The sequence below is a fragment of the Juglans microcarpa x Juglans regia genome, chromosome 1D (genome assembly GCF_004785595.1).
Source record: "Juglans microcarpa x Juglans regia isolate MS1-56 chromosome 1D, Jm3101_v1.0, whole genome shotgun sequence".
Taxonomy (NCBI): domain Eukaryota; kingdom Viridiplantae; phylum Streptophyta; class Magnoliopsida; order Fagales; family Juglandaceae; genus Juglans; species Juglans microcarpa x Juglans regia.
In genome coordinates this window covers 9,196,664-9,209,260 of record NC_054594.1, presented here as the reverse complement: position 1 = coordinate 9,209,260, position 12,597 = coordinate 9,196,664, and the positions used below count along the sequence as shown (strand labels likewise).

General features: G+C 34.0%; 2 protein-coding genes across 8 annotated transcripts in view; one reads left to right on the top strand and one right to left on the bottom strand.

The window, feature by feature from the left end:
• Positions 1-4,785, top strand: part of LOC121234052 — a 30,445-nt gene extending 25,660 nt beyond the window's left edge. For all 7 annotated transcript variants that reach the window (XM_041129867.1, XM_041129861.1, XM_041129873.1 and 4 more), the window contains 3 exons: positions 168-690; positions 3,475-3,896; positions 3,982-4,785. In XM_041129867.1, coding sequence (XP_040985801.1) covers positions 168-690; positions 3,475-3,896; positions 3,982-4,614 — 1,578 coding nt within the window. In that variant the 3' untranslated portion in view covers positions 4,615-4,785. The remainder of the gene's footprint in view (positions 1-167; positions 691-3,474; positions 3,897-3,981) is intronic.
• A 4,181-nt stretch (positions 4,786-8,966) lies between these two features.
• LOC121266819 (probable WRKY transcription factor 24) lies at positions 8,967-12,053 on the bottom strand. The gene is made up of 2 exons (XM_041170650.1): positions 11,467-12,053; positions 8,967-9,455 (listed from the first exon to the last, which is right to left on the bottom strand). Exons 1-2 carry the CDS (start codon positions 11,895-11,897, stop codon positions 9,278-9,280), a joined length of 609 nt encoding a protein of 202 aa, XP_041026584.1. The 5' UTR covers positions 11,898-12,053; the 3' UTR covers positions 8,967-9,277.
• Between the last annotated feature and the right edge of the window lie 544 nt (positions 12,054-12,597).

Here is a 12,597-nt window from a genome sequence, read left to right as displayed (position 1 = left end):
TCCAGCCTATACTTTTCCCAGTGCAATGACACATAAATAGCCATTGTCGCTCCAGATTTCTTAGCTAGCATAGGAAGCCCTATGTTGTGTTCTACTAAAGTGGAGTATACATTGTTGACCGAAATATTTCATGTGATTTTATTTTTCTTTCAATTTATCCTTGACAGAACCAGGAAGTTAAAAAGGACAATTATGTTTCTGGTCAAGATGTCCAACAGGCTGCTATCTTTCCCACTCAAGGCCTAGGTGTTCATCACATTTCCTCCAAATCTTCCTCTGGGCATCAAAATTCACTACAATCTAGCGCTTCTCACCCTTCAGCTATGACTCCGTTGCTAAATTCTGTTCCTCCATCGACTGTTGTAAAACAAGTGCTGTTTCAGCAAGGTGGTGGTAGTGGCCAAGCCATGCATAATGTTAATAGCACGCAAACACCACTCAAGTCTACTGCTCAACCAATGGCTGAGAAGTCAAGAACACCACTATATGTACCGGTTCAACTCCAACCATCTGGAACAGACTTATCATCGTCTCTTTCTACGGTTGCTGAGCGGCCTAGGGGAACTAGCAAGAAAGGGGGGAGTGTGAGCAAGACAACACATCCTCAAAGGTTGCAGACTGATGGCTCAGCAACCTTGACATCAGCACAGAACCGGCAGCCCTCAGGCAGAATGGAGGGAAGCCTCACTGGTAAGGCTTAGAGCACTAGCATCCTGTTCTTAGATGATTATCGATAATGAACCACAAAATACCCCTGCATCCCATTTTTTTATTGTTCTTTATTTTAGATAAAATGCTACAGCGATTCTTCAGCACTCTTAAGGCTTATTTGATATGTTTTCGGTCTCTTCTGCCTTCTCTCACTTGTTTACTCGCATGGCTGTCACTCTGCCCCCCATTCACAAACACAAAGATCCTCTTCTCTCTGACCCCTTTCGCAACACGATGATCCTTGTCGCATACACCTAAATATTTTCTCTTTGCCTACCAACAACTGAAGCTCTGCATAGTCCTTTCTCTCACTTTGTCACCAACAACAGAGGAAAGCGTAGCCCTCTCCCTCTCTCTAACTACTTGGTATAGCTTTATCCTTTATTTTCAACATCTTCATTGCCAACCTCTTTGGAAAAACTCTGATTTCTCTGTTGGCCTCTTTATAATTTTAAGGGAAACATCTAAAGGTTGGCTCAAGTGGTAAAGGTCTTGGTCTTGGTGGAATGCTCTCTCCAGGTCTAGGTTCAAATCCTCTTGGGTGCAAACAATACCTATGGGCCATTAGACTCGGGCATTTTCCCCTTGAATTACCTGATGTGCACCTACGGGAAACTTATTGCCGAGGGCTTGTGCACCCCCAGGATTAGTCGGGATACTGTTCCCGGACAAAGTGCCAATAGAAAAAGAATAATTCTACTTAGCATCCCCACACACCCCTCACTGCACCTCTTTTATTTTTACTTTTTTTTTTTTCATTTTTCCAGTATATGGTGTATGGATGATAAGTAGAACAACTCAATTAGTTTAGCAAAAATAAAATAAAAATACATTAATTTTTTTTAAAAAAAATATATGTATGGTGTGTGGTGTGGGATGATGAGTAGCATAACCCAAAAAACAAAATAGGGAAAAGCATTGTTGATATGTATCCTAGGGCTTTAGGGCATGTTTGGTAGGTGAAAATTCTGTAGTTTTGGAGGATTCTTCAAAATATTTATGAGATGTTTTGTATTGGGTTTTTGTGAAAATGGGTAGGTTAAATGAGAAATTATTTGGATAAAATCTTATAACAAGATTTTTGTTTTGGAGTTCGTGAAAGTGGGTTGGTAGAATTGGGATGTTTGAATACTATTTTTGTGAGGTGTATTTTAGGTTTTGTAAAAGTTGTTTTGGTTTTTGTGGTGTTCTTTTTTAACAAGAACTTAGGAAAGTGATTGGATTAAAACCATTTTTTTTAGATAATAGAAAAATCTGATGGTGTTCAAAATATGTTTGCAAGTGGAAATTTTTTTAATAAAAAAAATCTGAAACTTTTTGGAAACCAAACATGCCCTTAGCTTTCCCACTACTGCCATTGGCTGTGGAACCCAATCTTTGAACTTTGACAATTCATCTTGTAGAACCCAATCTTGGTTTTATAATTCCATTCAAAAGATTTCTACTTCAGCGTTTTTTTATTATTGTCTGCATGTTCTCTAATCATTATTTGGTTCATTATTTCTGATTTCTTTTGTTGATTCCTATTTTCTTTTATGTCGAATTATTCGTCTCCACTGATTGCAGAGAGAACTTTTTGTGCTAAATTGGGTCGGAATTCAGGCCTTCCAAATTTGTTGGTATGAGTTTTGCATAACCTTGCCCTCAGTTTGTTATGCAGGCCCAGCATTTTGCTGCCAGGGAAATTAAACTTTTGGCACGTACTTTTGTGGAGATTTAATTTTTGGCATTGCTGAAATTCAGTGTGCTTTAATTCTGAAGTTTTACTTTTTGACACTTTTGTTCGCTATTTGTTGTCATTTGCTTCCTCATCTTCTCTGTGCGGTGTTATCTTTACTGTCTCTATGGAAGTATGGGTCTGAGAAAAGTGTTTTTGTGAATGGGATATGTTGGCTAGGGGTGTCAATATGTGACACGATTCATGAATCCAACACGAACATGACACGAAATTAGCGAGTTTGAATTTAAGGTTAACAGGTTTGGGTCAAAACGGATTAATCCATTAAAACATGATTTATAGACGGGTCAATAATAGGCTTGCTTAACCCGAAATCAATTTCTTTTGACCTGTTTAGATTTTATTTCAAAATTACAATTTTATTATTGTTAAGTTGTAATATTGGTATTTCTCAGTATGCTTATGTTTTATTGTTGGGATTGTAATTCTGGACTTATGCTCATATTTGTTATTGTAAAGTTTGTAATATTGGTTTTAGTATATGTTAAAATTTAAAAAATATTAATATTTGTTTTTAGTAGGTTGTCTTATTTTTTTAAGATATTGTGACTACTAATAAATATAGATTTTAACGTTTATATAAAATTACGTTCATCAGGTCAAATAAATTATGCGTGTTGGTTCAACCTATTTATGTTAAACGAGTACTTTAAATGAGTCGTTTCGTGTTGACCTATTTATAATTAATTATTAAATGGGTCAAAACGGTTGACACGACTTGTTATCTAAATGAGTCTTGTTAGGGTTTGAGACTTTGACACGTTTAGCTTAACGGGTTGGGTTAAGTTCGTGTTGATCTGTATAGTCAAATATTGATAACTTGACATAACACGAATACGATTCGAATGTTGGCCAAAAGTGTTATTCAATCGTAGTTGATAAAATTTTCCAGACCATGTGAGCTGGGATGCATTAATTCAAATAAAACCCAATATATTTGTTTGTTTGTGAATGACTTGGTGCTACCTTACGTTTATTGTTGGCAAATGATACCTTTTGATGGAATTTAAATTTTGTGTTTTAAGGAATGGATTCGCAAGAACAAGGAGACATGCCATTCACAACACTCTTACAGGTTTCTAACCTCGACGATAAATGTTTGGAGTCTCAACATACTCCGCAAATCGTCAAAGAGTCTCTACCCCAAGTCGAAATGGTCACTAATAAGAGACATCGGGGTGTCAAGTTCAGTGTGGAGGAAGACAATCTCCTTGTGTCAGCGTGGCTAAGTACTAGCGTGCATGCTGTAACTGAGGAAAAACACAAGTCATATTGGGAGAGAATTAGGGATTTCTTTCTCAAGCACAAGGGCCAGGCGATTTCTGAACGTAGTCCGAGCTCCCTAATGAATCGCTGGACAATAATTAAACTTGGCATCAATAATTTTTGTGATTGTTTGGCCCAAATCGAATCAATGCATCAAAGTGATATGACCGAGCATGACAAGGTAATAATGAAAATTTGAAATTGTTGTCAATACAATCAATAGTTTGAAGATACTATTTACTTCTTAATTTCTTCTAATTTTTCAGATTCTTCAGGCAAAGGCCAAGTATCAACAACTTCATGGAACCTCTTTTTCATTTGAACATTGTTGGACATCATTGAGACATGAAGGAAAATGGTTGCAGCGTAACCTCTTGAAAAGAAATAGAAGACTACCATGTATGGCATCTTCTCCATCAACTCCAGATTCGACAAATCTAGGGGAAGATGATGTCTCCAGCGATAGCTTTCTAGACTCAGAAAGACCAATAACCATGAAAGATGAGAAGGAAAAACGAAAGAGAAAAGAGAGTACAAAGTCAGATAATGCAGTATTATTGAACTCCATGATCGGGGAAGATAAGTTGAAGAAATTAGAAAATTTGGACGAAGCACGTGATCAAGAGATCAAAGGGTTGACATGTCTTGAGCAAGAAAAGGCTCACTTAAAACAATCAATGGAGGAGGAGAAGAGGATGTGCATGAGGCAAGAAATGTTTCGATTGGAACAAGCTCAGAAAGAACTAATACGTTCGGAGAAGACAATACTTCAATTAGAACTAGACATGGAGGAAGTAAGAATTATGGCAATAGACACGAGTGCCATGTCTCCAATGCAACAACAGTATTTTCAGCAACGTCAAGTGGAAATCCTTGAAAGGCGAAAAAGGAGCAAATAATTAATTATTTTCTTCTTTTAGTTGTGTATTTTCTTTCATTTTGACCCATGGTAGGCACATTGTCTGAACTTTGTGCTCTTTTTATGAAATAGCTTGTTATATATTCACCTGTTATGTTGCATACTATGTCGAACTTCATTTGAATGGATATCATACCTGAAACTTATACCATTTATTTCATTTTGCACATGATCTATTCGTAAGGAACAAGACCATCTAATAAATCTAATTAGAAACTAGCAAAAACAAGAACTCAATCAAGATTAGAATAAGTAAGTAATGCTACCATAAAATTTCCTCATCCAAAGTTTTTAATGATTATGAGTTTATGAGACACAGTTATGAACGCCTTTATAATGATTTGAGTGTTTCAAGTTGGAAAAATCGTGCATATCATAAGTTATTGTAAATTACGTTTGAAGTGTTGGTTTTTAAACTTAGAAATGATTAAAATATTTGATATAAAGTAAAAAATAATGTGAACTATTACCATTGTTCAATGTATCAGTTCGGTTACCTAGATTTAAATAAAAAAGTGTCGTAGTAACTTGAATCAATGTATGCCTCTTGGGGATAGGAGTCTTAACCGCTTGCCAACCAAACAAATGGTTGTGCCCTTTGGTGAATTAGAAACTTTTTCAATGTATTCTCTAATATTTGAGAAGTTGTGACTTCTTAAAAGTGTTCTTTCATTTTAGTTATGACTTTTCACAAGTACCATTTCATTTAAATAAGTTGTGACTTTTTACAAGTGTTATTTCATTCCAGTTGTGACTTTTCATAAGTGTTATTTCATTCCAGTTGTGACTTTTCACAAGTGCCCTTTCATTCTCAAGAAACAGGGAACATCTCTTACAAATTTTACTCCAAATTCTCTACAAAAATTAAAGAAACACTTCTTTTTTCTTTTTGTCTTTCTTTGGGTTTTGGCTATTTTATATCAGGTTCGAGGATCTCCTTTTGTGTGCACTAACAAGGAGATTAACAGAAACCGACGTTATAATATCTTGGGAGTAGACTGTCAAGAAGCCAAGTGCATGTTTAAATTTGGAGGCGGTGGAATCTACTCTAAGGAAAATGTCCATCACAACGTGCCTCAACACCGGGTTCTCTCTTTCTAATTTGTTCTTGTTATTTTACATATTCTATAGGTTACAAAGCATTTCAAAATATTTCCCAACATGAAGCACTAATTGGGAGTTCTAAGGCCTCGTTTGGTTTCACAGATGATCTCAACTCATCGAACCTCATCTCATCTTAACATCTAAACATCATTTAAATACAAACTTTTCAATTTCAAATTTTCTAACTTTTCAACTTTTTCATATCATCATTACCTAATCATTACAATTCAAACTTCCAAAAAAAAAAAAAAAAAAACTTTTTCATATCTCAAAACAAAAATTATATTAAAAAAATTATATTCTAACAATATTTTAACTTTATAATATTTTTATTCAACTTTTTTTCTATCATTTTTCAAAATCCCATAAAACATCGTAACTCAAATTATTTTACTACTATTAACAAATTATCTCACTACTATTTACAGATTTTTCATTTTATCTAATCTCATCTGTGTAACCAAACGAAGTCTAAATTCTTTATTATGGATCCGTAGGAGATAGCAAAATGTTCCTCTTATTTCTTCGTGGACATGGAATTCTTTTCGGTCATTGAGCAATTGATTGGAAGAGTAAAAGATGTTGGATATATAAAAGATCGATGTTGGATATATGTATACAGAAAATCGGGAAAACACGAAGGCAAACTGTAATTTAATTATCAATACAGGCTTTAAGGCTTGATCATGATAACGACGATTTCTTTAGAACAAATTTTGTCTCATTTCAGTGCTGTCGAGTTTTGATAAAAAATTGTTCACAGAATACAATAAAAACTCTCTTGTTTTGTTGTTCGTTGATTAGCACTTCGAAATAACTCTAAAAATAACATTTTTATGAGAATTCTGGGATGAAGAGATGTTGGTCATAACTTGCATCATTAAATGATCTGGTCTTAAATCTTAGATTTCAGAATAAATCATGTTGCTGTCCAAAGGTTAGAAATGGTTAACTTTCAACAGACTGCAGTAAATGCTAGGGGCGAGCAATCACAGCTGATCTGGGCGAACAATCTTCGCTCAAGACAAGTGTAGCGAGTATGATTTTCCCGGACTTCCCATTCTTCTGGCAAGCAACATTTCCAGCCCGAAAATCTTGTCAACTTTTTGATCAACGTGGGATTATTTATTCTATCTTCGTTTTATCTCAATGAGATAATTACTCCATCAATACACAAGGAACTATATATAAATAATTTAATTATACAATATAATTTTTCTGAAATACCCAAAATAGTATATTTTATTTTAATTCACATATTCTAACAAATTAAAGATCCGTCTACCATGCAGTTCATGCAATTATTAGACCTAGAAAATCTGCATATCATCAAAAGCTTACATGTTGTCATATCTTTCAAAATAATAATGGGTTCGTGGATATGACAAGATCAAATATTTTTCAATGCAGTCGATCGAATTAATCTTTATGTGTTCGTTTATAAGAACAATTAGACTACTCCACATGACGCAATAATTTTGAGTATATCCATCAATATCCTTTAAAAGAAATAAGATAATCGAACTTCCTAACATTATCTCTTCTTAATTTAGACAAAATATGATAGGTGAGCTTGATCTACGATTGAATATTATAAGAAAACAACTCGATCTTTTGAAACATTCTCAAAAGTTTTAAAGAATGACCAGACACAAGTGATTCATCAAAATAGACACAAAAAGCCTTACTCTTGTGTCACTATTCGATTGTTCTTCCTCCACAGAAACTTTTGTAACTGTGATTAAGAAGTATTTTGCTGGAGGGGAAAAAAAAAAAAATCCAAACCAAAGAGAAAAACTGAAGAATATATGGATGAAAAAGGATGGCCTTGGATTGTAGTGAATGAGATTTGAAGGGGAAATAGTCTTATATTTTATAATGAAATAATATATATAAACATTAAAAAACGAAGATTGCAAAAACACGACTACTTAAAAATAGAACATTTGAAAAAAATGTGATGGTTAGGAGTAGGGTAGTAAGTAATTCAATCTGGACTGGCAAAACTGATTGGACCGAACCGAATTTTGGACTAGTTGGTCTCGGTCCCAAAATATGTGGACTGATGAAATTCGGTCCGGTCTTGGAGTCTACAAATTTTGGACCGGACCGGACAGATAGCTACCGGTCCGGAGAAAATGATGGATCACCAGATCGGATCGGACCGATTTACACACCTAGTTAGGAGAATGACCACGTGAGAAATGCAACCGTTAGAAAAAGAAAAATAAAGAGAAGTAATGGATGATACGAATTAGCTAGCTGGAAACAATATAAATCATGAATGAGAATGAATATTTGAATTAATGGAGTTAAAAAAATAATGGGATAGAGTTTTTTTTTTTTTTTTAATTAAGTGAATTCTCAAAATAGAAAAAGTGGGGTTTGGTCGAATATAAAATTGTGTATATAAAATCAAAACAATTATTTAGATCAATTTAATTCGTATATTAAACAAGTTATGTTCAAGTCAATCCTACATATATAATCGATTGATTAAATTAATTACGTGGATGACACGACGCAACTCTTTTTAACTTGGTATTAAGGAATTCAACTAATTAAAGTAATTAAACGAATTAGATTAGAATTGAACCATACTATTGTAGACCAATTGGTACGTAGCTCCACATGCATGATCATGCAAATCCATTCATCCTAGAACTTGAATTTCCATTCATCCCTTCCAACCACCATTTTGTCTAATTTTTTTAGCACAATAATTTATGAGGAAGAAATCTATTTTTGTCAGAAGATTAAGAGCTCACTTGGATAGTGAGATGAGATAAGATAGTTTTAGATGAGTTGAATAAAATATTATTAGAATATTATTTTTTAATATTATTATTGTTTTGAGATTTAAAAAAGTTGAATTGTTTATTATATCATGTGTGAGAATTTAGAAAAGTTATAATAATGAGATGAAATGAGATGGTTTCTGTATCCAAGCAAGCCCTTAGAGTCCAGACAGAATATAGACCATTTTAGCTTAGACCCTAATTAATCCCTACCGCGTGCTAATCAAAACATTTTAAACTCCAGTTTCGTTTTTGAAAAAGTATAAATCAATCCCGGTCAGAAATTAAACCTGAAAGTAACATTTCTTGAATACAATACTGGCCGGCTACCACAGCTCGCCGGAAGAAACTTTGGTAGTTAAACAATACTGCACACGCGGCTTCATTAAAAGTTTCCACCTTTAGATCATCAAGAACAATTGATCAATCGAATCAATAAACTCTCTTGTTGAAACAGTGTTTTGGCATTAACATTAGCTTTATCGTATTGTTCAAAGATAAGGTTGACGAATTAATATATAAGTAATGCTAGATACAACCATGAATTGTCGCACTCCTTTTGAAAAAAATCGGGTCCACTATTAAAAAATTAATTTTTTTATATAGGTTCCATATTGATTCACTTTTTTTAAAAGAAGTGCGCAGTACTTACACATTCTATAACTGTAAATATCATATTACGTTGTTGCATGCAGCAGAACTGCTAGCTAGCGAAGTAGTACTACGTAGTAAGCTTATAAATTAGAAGGAAGAGAGGAAGTGCATTTGTTTCAAGAGAGGAGTTAAGGTTTCCATCAGCTTCTCACAAGGATGATTGTGAATGCCCTCATATGTTGTCACCACAATGCTCGTGTCCTTTGATAACCTTTGCACTTGTTTCTTCACACTGCATGTGTGATGCGTGCACCGATAGTAGCTCCTACACACTCCAAATTAGTCAATATACATATTTGAGAAATGTTTGGTTAAAAAAAAAAAAACTCGAAGTAAAGTTAATAAACTAATGTTGCTTGATATGATGCATCAGATTGCAAGTTTTTTTTTTTTTTTTTTTTTTTAACTATAAAGTAGATCTAATGTTTTACATCTAATTCTATATCAGTTTATAAACTTATTTTTGTGAAATCCTTTGTGAATATAATATTTCTCCATATATCTTACTCAAAGCAACAAATACATCATGCAGCATTTCAAGCAATCATGTATGGGTAATCAATGATTATGTCAAATCCATATGATTATAGATTTTTATATGTTGATTTCATGATGGCTAGCTTCGTTATTAATTTAGTTATGAACATGTCAGATCCATATCATTCAAGTAAGGTATAAATAAACTTTGTAGTAAGAGATTGTGCAACCTAAATTATCAAAATTGGCAAATTTCTTCCTTGAAATATATTTAAAATTGAAACTTTGCATCCTCTCTTAAGATCTAGGGGTACTGTTGTAGCTGATCTCACGCTATATATATATATATGATATATATGACACAGTTTAATTGTCTTTTAATGAGATAATATATATATATATATATATATATATATTTATATATGTTAGATTCACAAAGGAATCTCACAAAAATAAATTCATAAATTGACGTAATTTGATCACATTGATAATATGATACATCATATTTACTTTGCAGCATTAAAAGATACTTTATAATCTCATGCATCACATTAAACCACGTTAATTAGTGAATAAAATCTTTCTCATATGTATATTAATATCACGTAATTAAGAGATCAGCTAAATATCATTATTGTAGGGTTTATCATCAGAAGTAGTACTGGCTCTATAATTTATTGAAAATCAAAGAGTAAGGAAAGGAGGAATAATAGCAGAAAACAAAATGGAGAGTACTAAAGATCTATTAATTCATGGGTAAGTTAATTTTTCATATCTATTTCCATTCCATGATCTCCCTTTCAGACGTATATATATGATAAACGATTGTGAAAATTAATTAAATAGTCGTTTGATTAAAATATATGGAAAAAAAAATTAAGAGCCGTTGGAACCAAAACAGTCAGACGTAGTACGTACATTAATATTCTGTCATTTTATTGATGGATTGTTCGATCATAATCATGATGTCAATTAATCATGCATTTTACTTAAAATTAAGAATTAAATATATATGGAACGAGCCGAATTAGGAGCTGTTGGATTAATAAAATATTTGACTGAATTTTATTATACACTCGTTCAATCTATAAATTTCATGATTTTTTTTAATTTTATTTACTAAGGATTTTCTTGGAATTAAGTGTCTATTTAATTTCTTCGATCTTAATTGATCTCATTTTTCTTTTTTATGTTTTCATTATTTACTTGTTTTAATTTCTTCGTCTATGCCAGTTGCCCTCCATTGGAGATGGGTATGTGCTTTTGGTTTGCTTTGTTTTATTAATTACTTGTCCATGCATTATGATAGCTAGATAGGAGACTCGAGATCATGATCAGGAGATTCATGATCTTTTCTACGGGAGATCAATCTAAAATTTTAATCTTGGGATTAATCAGTTGTGCGTACGTATTTTTGGGAACTACATGCATTAATATTAGATTTTATTCACATCTAAAACAAAGCAAACCAAAAGCAAATATACCGGCCATCTCCAATGGAGGGCAACGGGCATAGACGAAGAACATGAGATCAACCCGGTTAACATTCCGGTACGTACGTACCATGCATGTTGAAAATCGAAAACTAGCGATCGAGGAAGACGCGCGAGAGAAAGCAGAAAATGAAGAGAACACCAGATATATATGTGTGTGTGTAATTAAGGTATAATAACAAAGAAACATGAAACGAATTAATTGCTTAGAGTTTCTATATATTTTATAAACTAATTAATTAGCCATGCATGCAACGTAATAAGCTATACGAGAAACTTGGATTAATATATAGCGCGTGCACACACCTGGGATAGATGCTGTTCTTCACAGCTTTCTGCCCATATTTTCTCCACCGGTACCCATCATCGAGAATATCGTCCGCACTCCGAGTCTGAAACGCGAACCTAGGCCGCGTTGCTTTTTTCATGCTGCCAGCTTTTCTCTTATGATCCTTATAACCCTTTTCTCGATCTTCATTAACAGTAGTACCAATATTTCCAGCCATTGTAGAATTATTAGCACTTTCTATCATTGGCTTCTTGTCAGGAAGCCTGACTTGACCTGAAGAGATCAGAAGGTTGACCCAGTCAATCTCTGGATTGAGGACTTGAGGAGAGTCCAAAGGAGGAGGGTGCAATGAAGAGGATGGGATTGAGGGTGAGAAGAAGAAAGGTGGATTTTGAGTTGGCAACAGTGGTGGTGGTGGTGGGGTTATTGGGAGTTCTTGGCCTTCCATAGATGGGTCCCCAGAGAGAATTAATAATGCCGATGGGAGGAGATGAAAAGGTTGGAGGACTGAAGTTTATAGACAGAAAAGCTGGTGGAAGGTGAGAAGGGGTTGGACTGACCCAGAGAGAGAGAGAGAGAGAGAGAGAGAAAGGTTTTAAGGCTGAAAGTAGGGTATTTCTCTCTATAATTACCTATATATCTTGCAACTGAGGTAAACCCAACAACATTTCAACTACTTCAGTTCACCTGCCCCTATGAGTGTGAGGAGACGTGGCCCAATATCATGACTATCGTTATCATCAATGCATGCATTTGCATGGTCCTCTCTCTCTCTCTCTCTCTCTCTCTCTCCCACACCCCAAAAAGAATAACACAAGCTTGATTATGATGTATACAAGTGAATTGATAGAAACGACACATTGTTGAACTATAGGACACATGTTCAAAACAACAGAAAATGTTAGTACTATTTTTCTACCGATTGAGAGCGGACTGGCTTAATTATGGCCACCTTAGACGTCCATCTATGTAGCACCTTTGGGCTTTTTTCCCCCTCTTTCTAGGTAACTAGTTCCCATTGAAATGAATGAATTATATAGATTTTGAGGCGTGCAAATTCCGTACAGACTCTTTAAAAAATTTGAACCCATACGTGAAAATTCTTTTATTATTATTATTATTATTATGGTAGATCAGACTTTTTTTCA

Coding starts and splice junctions, on each gene's coding strand:
- LOC121266819 (XM_041170650.1), bottom strand. CDS start 11,897: ATGGAAGGCCAAGAACTCCCAATAACCCCACCACCACCACCACTGTTG. Junction 9,456..11,466: donor AAGAACAGCATCTATCCCAG/GTGTGTGCACGC, acceptor TGGAGTGTGTAG/GAGCTACTATCGGTGCACGC.